Below are 13,993 nucleotides of genomic sequence, written 5' to 3' on the forward strand. Positions count from 1 at the left end.
GTATAACAGCTTTAGAGTCTGAGACATAAACTTTGACACTTGTTATGGCAACACGCAGAGAGCTGTTTGCATCGTCTGAAAACATTTAGTATCTGTGGGAGACTCCTGACAGAATTTCAATACTTTGTGTGTTGTTTTTCTCTTCTGATTTTCATCCTGATTAATGGAGGCACAGCGAGACCAGGGGAGTATGTTTAAAACCAACGTCAGATGATGAGTAGGTGGTTCCGTGATTCCCAGTCAGCGCACACTGAACAGGCTAGAGGGGTCAAGTGGCCTTTACAGACCAGCGAAACATCAGCCTTCTGAAAGAGCATCTGCACTGAGCCCTGTCTGAGGACTAGGCAAAATCCCATCCAAACAAAACCCCGTTGTTTGAAAATCATGTATACTAGATATATATCGATATGATCTCTGTTGGACAGGACCTCTTCTGCAAGTGTACGTGTACTTTAACATGTTCTTAAACATCGAATGGATTGATTGCTATTTCATTTTGTACCATGTCATGTGCTCTTGAAATGCACATGCGCTTTGTAACTCTCCATCACTTTGCAGATCTTATTCTGTTTTTGTTAATTTTTTATTCTTTTCGGCATGTTGCGCCGCTGTTTTCTTACCAGTAGGATTTGGAATGTTTTGTGTGCTTCAATGCGTGCTGCCCTGGCGGAAGGGGTGAATACAATCTTTAGATTTGAATTGAATATATAAAATTCAGCTTGCTGATGGCTCAGGGTCACAGCAGTCTGGTACATAGTAGCAGCCCCGAGCAGGATTTGCTGCTCTTTACAAAAACAGAAGAAAGGGATATGATTCGCGCTCATCTCAGTAACCTGCAGTCTGTAACGTGATTCTGCAAGCTCCGCAGAAACTGAAGCACTGAATCCTCTCTGAGAGCACTGATACAAAGTCCAAAGTCCTCTTCTGGTGAAGCAAAATAGTTTGACGACTTGTTTTAAAGAGTCCAAACCTCTGAAGCCACTATTCCATAAATAAAGTCTAAACTCTACGCTGTATTTTAAATAATGGATTTTTATTTCACACAACAGCTCCAGTTTCACATGGTCACAGCTACTGTACTCTGTATCTAGAATGGGAATTTTGTCGAACGTACTTGGACTTTGCGATGACCAGAATGTCATTGAAGAGGAAGAGGTGTCTCTCCTGTGTCTGCAGTCCGGTCTTCAGCTGGACATGTCCATCCATAACAAACACTCGTGCTGGAGAGAGGAAGGACTGGACCAGGGGACAGCTGTCTGGGCTGATGGGAGACAGGCAGCTTTCCCTAAAAAAAGGCCCAGATGATAGCAAATGTAAATATTGTGCTGGAAAAAAGCAACCGATGAAATTTGACACCATTGATAGAAGCACCCAGTGCTCAAAGCATGACGATTTTAAAAGAAAGCTCTCCATAATTTTTTACTTTTTTACTAAGTCCTGAAAGGATCAAATCAAAAATCTTTCTTTTTTATTCATTCTTAATTTGATAAAGAAACCACTGTCACTTTAAAGAAAGCATTTTTTCCACATCACATTCCAACTTAGTACTGTATGTCCTGTGGTTCTTGGTAGCTCTTATTTTTCAGTACATTTTATCCCATAATTTGTCAGTTAATGTATTTTCTGAACATACATTTATGTACAGTAGTTCTAAATAGTTTTTTTTTGAAGAAGTTTTTGCCTTCAAACGCTTAGTGCGACGTACATATTCCTCCTTTATACACTAGCTTGCTCTTACTGTATCTTTGGGGAAAGTTTTAATGAAATGCAGCCTAAACTATCGCTTCTCCTGCATAAGCTGTTCAAAAACTGGGAAGATACAAAGTAAAAAAAAAGTCTAGGTGACATTACAAAGCATCACTAAATGAAGATTATGTATCAGTAAGAGCATACTGAACAGTACCTGTTGATGATATTTCTATACTGTAATATGCTTTTCTTAAAAAAATATAATTTTATAAAAATTACACAGAACATATTAATTCCTTCATCCAGACATCCAATGTCCTTGTCCTTGCAGACATCACTGAGAAACCGAATGAATGAAACAGAGTATTGTACACAGATTAGTTAATGTAAGTATATCATTATGCTGAATTTTTACACAGATTTATAGCTACAGTATGTTGTTTGTTCAGCACCTTTTGGAGAGCAGTGAAAACTCTTGTGCAATGGCCACGAAATAGGGTGATTTATGAAAGTAGGTGACAAGAGTAACAGTGTTGCTCTAACAAGGTTATTTCCATTGCAGGGGTTGACTGGTAATCCTTTTATACAGTATATATAGAAAGTCTATCCATGATTCCCAGCTTTATCCAAGGCTCAGGTGTGTTTCAGGGTCTGAGCCTTTAATCATGTGCAACACCTACAGCAGACGATGTTGTCTGTGTGCAACAGGGGTGAGAGAGAAGCCCCAAAACACGGCACTGAATAAAAAACTATATTTTCAATGTAGGTCTTAAATCAAGATTGATAAAAATAGATTCTGTATTGCTCAAAGAATGTTCTAGACCAGCGATTTACAACTTCAGTCCTGTGGGCCTGGAAGCCGGAAGGTTTTCTGTGTCTCAGTAGGTTGTAAACAGCTAAAAACAACACAGTATCTGAGAAACAAGCGCTAAACCTCATGATATATTTTTCATGAATTTACAGCTAAATCCAGTCAGTGTATTTTGTATTTTGAGATGAATGTGAATGAAAGCTGGTCAGCTTCTTTCATCAAGCTGGATGGTTATGTGCAGGATAAAAGTGAGGCTTCTAAAAACGATTCTTTTAAAGACCCATGTTTTTGCGAGGGGTGGAAATCGATTTTCCTAGAAACCGGGGATGTGGTTAGAGGATTCTAGCCTTTCCTGTTTACAGTCTGAGATATCTCCAAACACTTTCAAGTGATGAAAGAGACCCCTGGAGACTTTCTTTTAAACATTTTTTTGTATAAAGGATACAAAATATATACAGTTGGCTCCACATTTATTCAGTCCCCTGATAAAAAGTAACTGAAAGTAAGTAAAATGCAAGTGTGTTACAGTATTTGTAGCAAAAATGAAAGCATGAAAAACTGTCCGACTATCAGTACTGGATATTGGAAACAAAAGTAGATAAAACAGAACTAGAAGAGCCACATGATTCCTGGTGTCAGATAATCAGAGCAGATGGTCTGGTTAAGAGAACAGACAACAGAGAGTGAGAGGAGTTGTAATCCAATCCAGAAAGGAAAAAGACAAGGTCAAACCAGGAGAATGTCTCACACTCAGCTGTGGAACAAGGAAAAGAGAACTAAAAGGAAATTTAGGAAATTCATTTAGGGAATGAATAGGAATTGATTAGGAATTGGAAACTCTTAATGTACACTTGTAGACTTGCAGTTATCTGCTTCCCAACCATATGATAGAGGCCTTAACTCTGGACTTGTTTCAGAATTTGCTGGACTACAGTACATTTTCGATTCACCTTGCTCTTAAATACGAAATGAACAAGATGGGGCCCCTCTCTCACCTGCTTGTGTGCAAGATATACCTCATGATATATCTCAGAACAATCAAGGAGCAAAACCTGAAATAAGGTACACATATTCACTGCAAGACTGTTTAAAATCACACAGCATCTGTGTCTCAGCAGGGTGCCAGGTAACCCGTCAGTGTGAGGCTAACTAGACAGACTAACACACCCCTCAGCCCTTAATATGAACCTGTCAACATTTCTGCTTCCTTTCACAAACAGACACATGTTTTGGAACGGGGGTTCTGGGAGGGATGAGGTCACCCTCTACCAGATGTGCGTTTCTGGATTTCTGGACTGGCCTCGTGTGTTCCTGGTCAGGCCATAAAAACATCTGAAACCCGAGCCCAGGACACAGGCTGTAGACCCCAGCCGGGCTTGAACGCAACCATCACCCTCCCTACTTGGCAGTGTGTTTACAGACACGTTCATGTGGCTTTGGTTTCTGGTGACAAATTTGTAAGCAAGAGTAAGCACCACTTACTGCACATGTTCCACACCCATGTGTTGCCACTGGACTGGTCGTTGCCATGGAAATCAGTGGTAGAGTTTAATTTTATACAAAAGAGGCAGAAGGGATACTAGAAGCACAGACGATAAACTCATTGCTGGGGCCTGATGGTATTTTAATAATTGCATTCAAGGAAAATTATATTATTCAATTTCATAGGTAACTTACAAAACCCTTCCAGCAGTTTGTCAAAAAGGGTAACACCATTCGACTGGAGTATTGTCGTGCCCAGTCATATAAAAGGTGACAAAAATAATTACATGTCTTATTTCCATTAAATGCAACATTATGCTACAACGATAATCAGAATTAAAGTAGAGGATCACCTATAGTGGAATTATCAAGGGTAGGTTTTCCATAACTAACTTATTAGAGATCTTCGACCAAGCAAAACAATAATGGATACAAAGCTTGCGGAATGAGGTATGTAGAGTTTTCAGAAGGCTTCTGCTAAAGCGCTGACCAAAAGATTAAATTTTTCAATTTCAGGAAGTAGGTTTCCAAGCACTCAGATTAAAAGCTGGTCAACTGATTAATGGACAATGGCAATCAGCTGAGCACCACGGGCATCCGCACTAGGATCATGTACAGTATCTCCCAAAATGATACAAATCATCTCGACAGGCCAAATAGCACCCTCACATCTGTATCCATTCTTGTGTTCTTAGGAAAACCACCAGCTGCAAAATACCTCTCGCTAAACACCGACTCCCACCTCTGTTGAACCAGTCAGATATAGTGAAAAAACTACATTTACTTTATTTCCAACTACGTTACTGCTGGGTGGGTTCTAATGAGGGTGGCAGGTTGGTTCTCTGGTTGGTGCTGCTGCTTCACAGCGCTGGAGCCCTGGGCTCGAAGCTGGACCTGAGGTGCTCTCTGTCTCACCCTGTCCATGCAGGTACCCTCTGGGTGCTCCAGTTTCCTCCTACAATCCAATAGCCTAAGGTATATACTGTATGTGCCTAAAAAGGAAATTTCCCTGGAGCCCACGGTCCTGCAGTGACATACTGTACAGTAGACTGCATTACAGTTCCACTGATGGCTGAGGATTTACATTAACATTACAAGGGATTATTAGACACAAATAATAGTGTATTAACATTAAGAGTGCAGTGCTGCATTCACAGTGGCAATTAATCCTGAAGCTCAGGTTTGCTTTTTATTTTGGAGCACTTGCTAGACGATCTTCTCTTACGGTATGATCAGTCGTGTTACTCTAGGGTCTTTATTATTTTCTTAAGTACCCTTCAGTTGAAATGTAAGGTGAATAGTGAAACATACAGTATAATTATGAATTGAGCTCTGAGGGTTTGAAAAAGTTAGCATTTTTGTGAGTTTTAATTTCTGCTTCACCACACAACAACCAAGATTACACTGGCACAATCTAGCATTTATTCTGCAAAGTCAAAGAATGCCCTCCCTGCTCCAGCCTTCATTTTGTTAGTTAACCTTCAGCCTCATTTTCCACATGACTCCCTGTGTCTCTAGCTGAGCAAAGGGGCAGCCTTAACCAAGAGCTGGCTGCTTGCACAACCAGCAACTCAGGTCAGAGTGATTAGACTGGAGTCTGTGCATAACACTGCTGACCTTCTTTAAGAGACACAGAGATACTGTACCACAACAAGAAACGCACTTGTGCCACATGAATGAAGATTTAGCATATTTTCTGGTTTTAACCTGCGTCAAAGCGCTGCTGTGCTGGATCTGGTGGTTGGGTCGGTAGAGAGGCTCTTGAGCAGACACAGAGCAGAGTAAAGTCTGAAGTCCTGTAGCTGTACCTTAGCAAAGCAGGTGACTGGCAGGTGCTGTGGTCTGCTTTCTCCAGAAAGACTCCCTTTGGCAGAAATATGCACCCTGAGAATGATGCTACAGGCATGAAATTTAAAATGTTAAACAGTTTGTCTTTGTGGATGGGGCATGTACTAGAAAACATCTGAGTCCAGCAACTTGTAATTTTAATGCATGTTCAGAGATTTTTAGCAGAGAACTGGACAAGATTTATTGCTGGGGCACATATCTCTTTTATTACGTCCTCACTAGGTAAGCATACGTGAGCCTGCATAGAAACACACTAACACCAGGCTTTGCTCAACTGCAACATAACCGAAAGGCTTTGATTCCAGACACCCAGCTTCTGTGTCTTAAAACAAAATTCAATCACACTAATGCGGATCATGAGATGGCAACTGAATTTATGGAGCTTATAACGAGAGTTCGGGAAGGATGACAACAGCCGTGTTCAATCAGACTCAGCTGTCAGTAATCAGGTATTACTCCCCACGTCATTTCCTCTCCTAAAACACTATAGACACCGTACAAGATCCCCCTCTCACACACGTCTCCTGTATCCCTCCTCCAGCCCATCTCCTCCTCTGCTGCTGCCCCTGGGACACTCCTCACTCTGCTGGGGGGTCCCAGCCTCCTCGTCCTCTAGCCAAGCCTATTAAACCCCATTTTCACTGAAACACTCCTTCATCCTTTCAGTACACTTCATTCTTGGGTGTTGTTATTCCTAGTGAAAGTATACATATATCACAAAGGCAGATTCTCAGTATCCCCTCATTTGTTGCTTCAAGTATTGCATGAATTAGACGTGACGTAACCAGACGAGAAACAATTCTGAAGCAAGAAGCAGCCCAATTAATGAAAACCTACGGCATTTCCTCAAATTCTAAAACATAGATGCCTTCAGTGCTGTTTACACTGGCAAAAATCCACAACCGTCTGACTCACACATACAATGACCTCTTTCTTAGAGAGGCCTGCTCTTAAAATTGTTTTGGGCCAAATTACACCACTGTAACAGCCTGCCCACTGTAGCTTTTATTTAGTATTTGTCACATGAGACACTGCCTTACACAATATTTTTACACATTATGAGACATTTACCAGTGCAGCCCTCACCACACAAACATCGGACTCCGCCTCAGTCACTCTGCTTTTCTCTTTCCAATCACGGGCCATACTCAAAACACAAAGACCAGCGCCACTTCTTGTACAATTAGAGAAATGTATAGAAAACAGTGTAGCAATCAAGGGCTCAGGGATCTTTCTATACCAAATCATGACTATGTGGAAGATAATACTAATTTCTACATTTCCACTGACATTTACAGTAGATAGGGTTAGAGTACAGCAGGTCTCAGCTGGCAGTCAGACTATGGATACACAGTGCTGGCCAGTACAAGTAAAAGCCATGTTAAAAGGTAAAAGCTTGAGGGAGGACCGAAGACAGTTTACTCTGTCTGTCAGAGTGGGGCGGAGCAGTGGCTCTGTGGCTCAGGATCTGCGCCTGGGGCTAGAAGGTTGCTGGTTCGTATCCCACGGCCGGCAGAGGAATCCTACTCCATTGGGCCCCTGAGGAAGGCCCTTAACCCCAGCTGCTCCAGGGGCGCTGTATAAATGGCTGACCCTGCGCTCTGACCCCCAGCTTCTCTCCCTGTCTGTGTGTCTCATGGAGAGCAAGCTGGGGTATGAGAAAAGACAAATTCCCAATGCAAGAACTTGTATATGGCCAATAAAGTGATCTCATCTTATGTCTGGCAGATTTACTCATTTAACTCCAAAAACATCTTTAACAGTTGAAAAAAACAAATCACATTCAACAGTTCTCAAGAGAGTACATGGCCGTAGCCTTTCTGCTCGTACCTGGAGATTGTTCTGGACTTGTTAAGTGCTTTACTGATAACCAGCGAAGGTGCAGACTGACGCCTTTGGGCCAAAGTCTTCATTTTCTGCACAGGACAGAGGAAGAAAAACAAATTAAGGACACAAACCTTTGATTTCAACCTACAGAGGCATTATATCACATACATCTATTATATTACATTATCACAGAGGGATATAATATGCAATTATCACATGATTGCATATAATATCCATCAATCCATCCATTTTCTAACCACTTCTTTAGATTCAGGTTACTGGGGAGCCAGAGCCTATCCTGGCAAGTAACGGGCACAAGGCAGGGTACACCCTGGACAGGACACCAGTCCATCACAGCACACACACATACAGTACACCCTGGACAGGACACCAGTCCATCACAGCGCACACACATACACCCTGGACAGGACACCAGTCCATCACAGCGCACACACATACACCCTGGACAGGACACCAGTCCATCACAGGGCACACACACAGTCAGACACACATTCACACCAGGGTCAATTTTGCCAGAAGCCTGTGCATCTCTTGACTGTAAGAGGAAACCAGAGCGCCCCAGAGGATAGCCACATGAACACAGGGAGAACATGCAAACTCCACACAGACAGCACTCAAGGTGCTGGGATTGAACCCGGGGCCTCAGTGCTACAAGGCAGCAATGCTCACCACTGTGCCAGTGTGACAATATATGACATACAAAATAATAAGTGCATATTTAAATTATTTACATTTTCATTACAAAATAAATAATACAATAACATTTATTTGAACATTTAAAAATGTGCATATTAAAATTATTCTTGTTTAGAGTTTCTCTGGAAAGAAAAACACTCTTTTCCAGCTGCAAAGTTTGAGGCGTCTTTATTTTGATGTAAAAAAATAAGCATATAAATTGGACTCATTCAAACTGTGTTCACCAGAGTGATCATACAGTCTCACAGAGTGCAGTGCTGATGACACTATCTGAGATCGGGGTGCTTCAGCTCCGCCTCTGGATAGTTTAAATCACATTTTTATTTTCGGGGCACCATGGTCAGTGGCATACAGTAAGAATACACTGCTTTTGACTGATTAAACCAATTATGGATTCAATCAACAAGGCTGCATGAAAAGACAAAAGACTCAAATGCTTTCAATCCAGGGCCTGTCATGACATTATATAATCATGATGATTAATGACACATATAAATGCCCATTCATTTTTTTTATTTTAACTTTCTCGTTTCACTGAAAGAATTTAACCAGCATCATAGTGCCAGCCTGTTAAGGCAGGTCCAGGAAAGTGGAATTTTCCAAAAGGCAAACACACAACTTGAGCATTAGTCTGAACGGAAAATTTCCAAATTCTCTTTGCTTTCCCACCAAAGCAGTAAATACAAAAATCCCTCCCAGTCTTTCATTCTCCTTCATTGTCACTAGCAAAGCTCTGATCATCGGGAAGATGAAGCCGACTGTCCTGTTGGCTGGGGCAGCCTTGATTCGTGACTGATGTGGCTGATCTCCTTTTCTCTCCCTAGTCCTCAAGGAAGAGCTGTCAGCATGCAGACAGACAGATCTGCTCACGCCAGAGCTGGGCAGCAGCCCAGAGAGCACAGGAGATATGAGAGACAGAACCACGGGTGGGATTCAGGAACAAGATCCCGTGCCCTTAACAACGTCACAGGAGAATATGCATAAACAGAATCATGAAATGCAAACAAATATTCAAAGTAAGAATAGGTACAGAAGACTGAAATTCTCAAGGAACCCCTGATGCAACTGTAATTTCGCGGATGGAAATTGGAACAGTTTCCTGCTGTTGAACGCTCCTGCTCTCAGTGTTAAATTGCTCCGATGATGAAAAAAATGTTAGTTATTTATCTCAAACGTGCTGGATGAAGGACAGCACCATGGCAGGGCCATTAACCCTGCTGCCTCGCATTGCTTGGGTTCTGGGGTTTGACGCTGGCGAGGGATACCCTCTGTGTGAAGCTTGCATGTTCTCTGTATGTCTGCGTGGGTTTCAGAACATCAGAGCAGAACAAAGGTTACAAATGCGGTGAGACCAAGACTTAATCTTGCCTTTGCCCTCTGTGAATCTGGTACTGGCTCCGCGTTGCCACAACAACGACCAGGAATTAGTTTTTTTTCTGATTCTGGTGGGGTGCGACCTCATGAGGAACATGCAGTTCCTTGTTAAGACAACACTGATAACAGAAAAATCAGAACCAACCCTTCTTCACAGCTCTACTGTGTCCGAGTCCTGAAAGCTCTAAGGTGTGAAGTCAGGCCAGTCAGGTCCAACCCTGATCAGAAGGGTTGGGTAGGCACACACACAGAAAGGGTCGTAAAAGATCGTGTTACTGGAGCTGTCCAGGAGAGTGGTCGGAAAGCACCGCTGCAGCTGCTCTCCAGCCGTCCAAAACCGGGTGAAATCATCGTGTGGGAAACACGTTTCGGTCCTTTTCCGTATTTCGCCATTGGTGTTACCACACCAGAACGCAGTTTTTGAAACTCTGACAGAAGACGGCGTGGCGTCGGCCCGACACGTCGAGGCAGCAGGCGGCTACCTGTTTCAAACACTACCAGAGCGCGGCGCTGCTCTCACCTCTGTGCCCCGTACAGAGACGTACATGAGACTGAAGACATCGGGGTCTGTATTCAAAACTACACTCAAACCCAGCGCGTCAGACCTGCTCCGACACGATTCGTGAGTGGGGAGACGGAGTTATACCACACTGGGAAAAAAAAACACTTCATAATGTCTATAATAGCACATACTTCAGACTTCAGGTAGATCACACCTTTTTTTTTTCTTTTGGGGCCATTTGTTCACTTTTCATCATCAAATTCACCTGTGTTTCTGGTCTGACTATTTTTCACACGAGGAAGCTCAGCTTGTTCGCTTGATTATGCAATCAGACCGTGGTGGGGTCAATACACAACTCGTTACACGGAAAGGCAGAGGATAAACCAATCAAGACAGTAAATACTTCCAAGAAGGAGGAATGGGGTCCTGCTGTACAGCTCTCCTACTGCAGAGCCCTGCTCTGAGCGCCTCTCGCCCTCCTCAGCCCAGAGCCCCCGGTCTGTCTGCGCTAAGCGCTGAGCACGGCACCTTCTGACCCTGCTGGGTATGGGTTTAAAATGTCCGAAACGCCTCTGGCCTCGGGGTTTTTTTTAACTTCTGTTTTCAAGCACGGATCTCTTCCATGAAAGTGCGGTTGTCTATCCACATAGAAAGCAAAGGAACAAGGAATAGGTTTATTCCATGCTGAAAAAAAGAAGAAAGAGAACACAACGTTTCGGCCGTGGAGTCACCTGAAGAAGGCTCCACGGCCGAAACGTTGTGTTCTCTTTCTTCTTTTTTTCAGCAGGGAATAAACCTATTACTTGTTCCTTTGCAGCCTACGCATGCTGACGCAGCTGCCCACCTGAACTATCCACATAGAAAGACAAGCTTCAATATGCTGCACATAGTTTGAGAATCCTGCAGTCTGCCGTGTTTCTTCTTCTACTGTATATAGTTATGAAAAAATGTTTTTAAAACCGCAGCCAAACAGTTACATTGTAGTATCTCGGACGCTGCAGCTTTTACATTTGAACTACTGCATGTCTAGGATGTGCTGCTAGTGTCCTCAGCCTGGAGAACACCGCTGACAGTACTTCTCTACTCACCTGTGTGTGAGCGGGTTTAAGGATATGAGGAATCTCTTGATGTTGCTGTCGTTTTCTATGTAACGGTATCATTTTTACATCTGTCATTGCACACGATCAATTATGCAATCGCCGTTTTTCCAAACGACAGCGTGTCTGTTCGATGTACAGTAAATATGGTGTCTAGTGCAGAACTCTTCATGATTCTGAGGTGATCTAAAACATTTTCTGAGTTATTATCGGTAGTACCCGCGGGGAAAAGGAGCTACAGTATAAAAAGACACTTTGACATCAAGTGAAATCCTGCCATTGTTTCAGACAGGAAAAAAACATTTTTTGTAGAAAGGTGTTTGAGATAAAACACGTGTTATCTGGAGGATTTAAAAAGCAATTTGTTGCATGAAACAAAAAAAGTTCAACCGAAGGCAGCAGCGCTGGACTAACCTCGGCTTATTACCAATACATACAGTACATCCAGGAGATATACCGTAGCCAATCTCCAAACGGCGTTAACATGTTAAATACGTTCAGGAACATATACCACTTCCGTGAAAAGATATTATTGTTCTGCACCTCCGCGCACACGAATTATTTAAAACGCGAACTGAAGGAAACGTGCTTAAAACTGCGTCTAAAAAAAACCAATTTTCTATCAAAGGGCAGAGAGATGTGTTTCATTCACATTTAAACATTACAAACTGTACCAACACAAGTGTATGTCCCCGAAAACAGCAGCAAATCAGTTTTAAGGACGAATACAACATAGAAAATGGGATATTTAGTGCGCGGCGCTCATTTATTATTTTACTATACTCTTATTTATTTCGTGTTTTTTGTGGTCTAATAACAGCTCAATAAAAAAAATATGAACTAACACCGTAGTAGTAATAATAATAAGTTGAGGGAAACAGGTTGGAACTGTTCCTGTGAACCATGCAACCACGGCACCAAACCCTCTGTGGATTATCAGCGCCACGGACACCCCTGCTCAGCGCGTCTTCCGCCGACAGTTCAGAAACGTACCTTTCTGCCCTCGGACGCTGCGCAGATTTTGGATTCCCCGGTGAGAGACGCTGAACGGCTCTGGCCAACGCTGTCCTGCTGAGGCGACATTGTTTCCATGAAGGCTCGGGGGAGCTGGAGCGGTGCTCACGCCCGTCCCCTCGTCTCCAAAAGCGCAGCGCAGCCCGGCAGAAAGCCGAGAGCACGTCAGGTCCCGGCGTCTCCCCCGTCAGATAGCGGCGCTCCGGAGCTTTCGCCGGACATGTGCACACGCCAGCTCCTCTGGGCGCGCAGGCTCTCTGCCGTCGAGACACTGAGGAGGCGGCTCAAGCCCGGATAACGTCCACATCCGCGGCGAGCTGCGGGACTTCTGGCGCAGCCCGGCTGTCTACCCTGGTTACTGGGTAAACCGGGGCGCAGCCGCGTCTCGCCTTTGCCGTGGTCGCGCCGAGGCTCGCCGCCAGGGGGCGCTCCGCTGGGTCCCAAGACCGCCTCGGGTTCGGCCTTCAGAGAATACGCGGGCCAAGAGCCCAAGGCATGTCCCCGGCCAAAAGAAACAGAGTTAATCGTGAGGAATTTCCTTAGGATGACGAGCCGTCCTATAAAGCGCACGAAGAACAACAGCCCTCTTTGCGGAGATTATTTTCTCGTTTAAATCAGCCATAGTAGCGAGGTGGCAATATACTTCACATTTCTTGTTTCGATCATATTACCCGTTTGTTGTCGGGTTTTTTTTTTTAAATAAATATAAATAGTGGCACAGTGAATGCCTAAATGCGTCAAGGAGAAGATCTAAATTTATGGAAAGGTTTGTGTCGGAGTTTGAATTTCAATTCACGCACGTCAGCGGTGGCATGTTATTAGAAACAGAAAGGGCCGTATTCAAATAAATAGATGTGTCGTTATTAATGAATGATCTGTGAGATCTGCAGTATAGCTGTTAGGCTCTATGCTGCTTAGCGGTCGCAGCAAAACTGAACTATTTTCATCGAAGCGATGGGACGGTCACGATCACTCGAGCGTTTCGCCTGAGAGAAAGTGTTGGAAAGACCCGGGAGGCGAGGCTGTTTCAGGTTAAAAAAAACGGACGAGAAAGCGTGTTTTCAAGTTCGACATCGTGACCTTTGTCACATACCAGTCACAGAGCTAACGCGGATTTGCTCTGTTGATCCTAAAAACGGAATGCGGATAATTTTTGAAAATGCATTTATTATCATCCATTTTCCAGCCTGCCTGCCCGGGGCCGGGCGCACGATGTGGACATTCGTCTTGCGGTTGCTGTGCACTTGTGAATGGTAAACTGGTCACCTGCGTTTCGGGGTCTGGGTTACCTGGATGACGTGATCAGCCTCAGAACAGGAGCGTCTCGAAAGGTATTCTCGTGTAAACGAAACACTGTCAAAACGGAGGAAAAACACTTCATTGTTTGAGCCTTGCTTCAAAGCGGGTTAAGAGCTGTTCTCTAAACAGAAACCAAGCGTACAATTAAACTGCCTGCTGATGTTTACGTGATATCCACGTTCCCGTTGCTGCCTTTTTAAAACGGTTTTAAACGTTTTAAAAGGACACACAGCAGGATAACACGATAGCATGAATCTGACCCTGCGGTGAGTGGGCTACAGGAGTCTCCGTCCTTTCTGACCAAGGCTAAAGGCTTTCTGGCTGAGGCTTTTA

At 43.6% G+C, this 13,993-nt stretch overlaps 1 protein-coding gene across 2 annotated transcripts in view; it reads right to left on the bottom strand.

Annotated features, from left to right (window-relative positions):
- Window positions 1-13,993, bottom strand: part of arhgap20 (Rho GTPase activating protein 20) — a 42,314-nt gene that overhangs the window by 16,229 nt on the left and 12,092 nt on the right. The window contains exons 1-3 of one of the 2 annotated variants that reach the window (XM_006639342.3): window positions 12,341-12,708; window positions 7,661-7,746; window positions 1,115-1,285 (exon numbers count right to left, since the gene is read on the bottom strand). In XM_006639342.3, coding sequence (XP_006639405.2) covers window positions 1,115-1,285; window positions 7,661-7,746; window positions 12,341-12,439 — 356 coding nt within the window. In that variant the 5' untranslated portion in view covers window positions 12,440-12,708. Of the gene's footprint in view, window positions 1-1,114; window positions 1,286-7,660; window positions 7,747-12,340; window positions 12,709-13,993 lie in introns of those variants that run through there. The other variant, XM_015364439.2, reaches the window with a different exon arrangement.

The sequence above is a fragment of the Lepisosteus oculatus genome, chromosome 15 (assembly GCF_040954835.1).
Source record: "Lepisosteus oculatus isolate fLepOcu1 chromosome 15, fLepOcu1.hap2, whole genome shotgun sequence".
NCBI classification, from domain to species: Eukaryota; Metazoa; Chordata; class Actinopteri; order Semionotiformes; family Lepisosteidae; genus Lepisosteus; species Lepisosteus oculatus.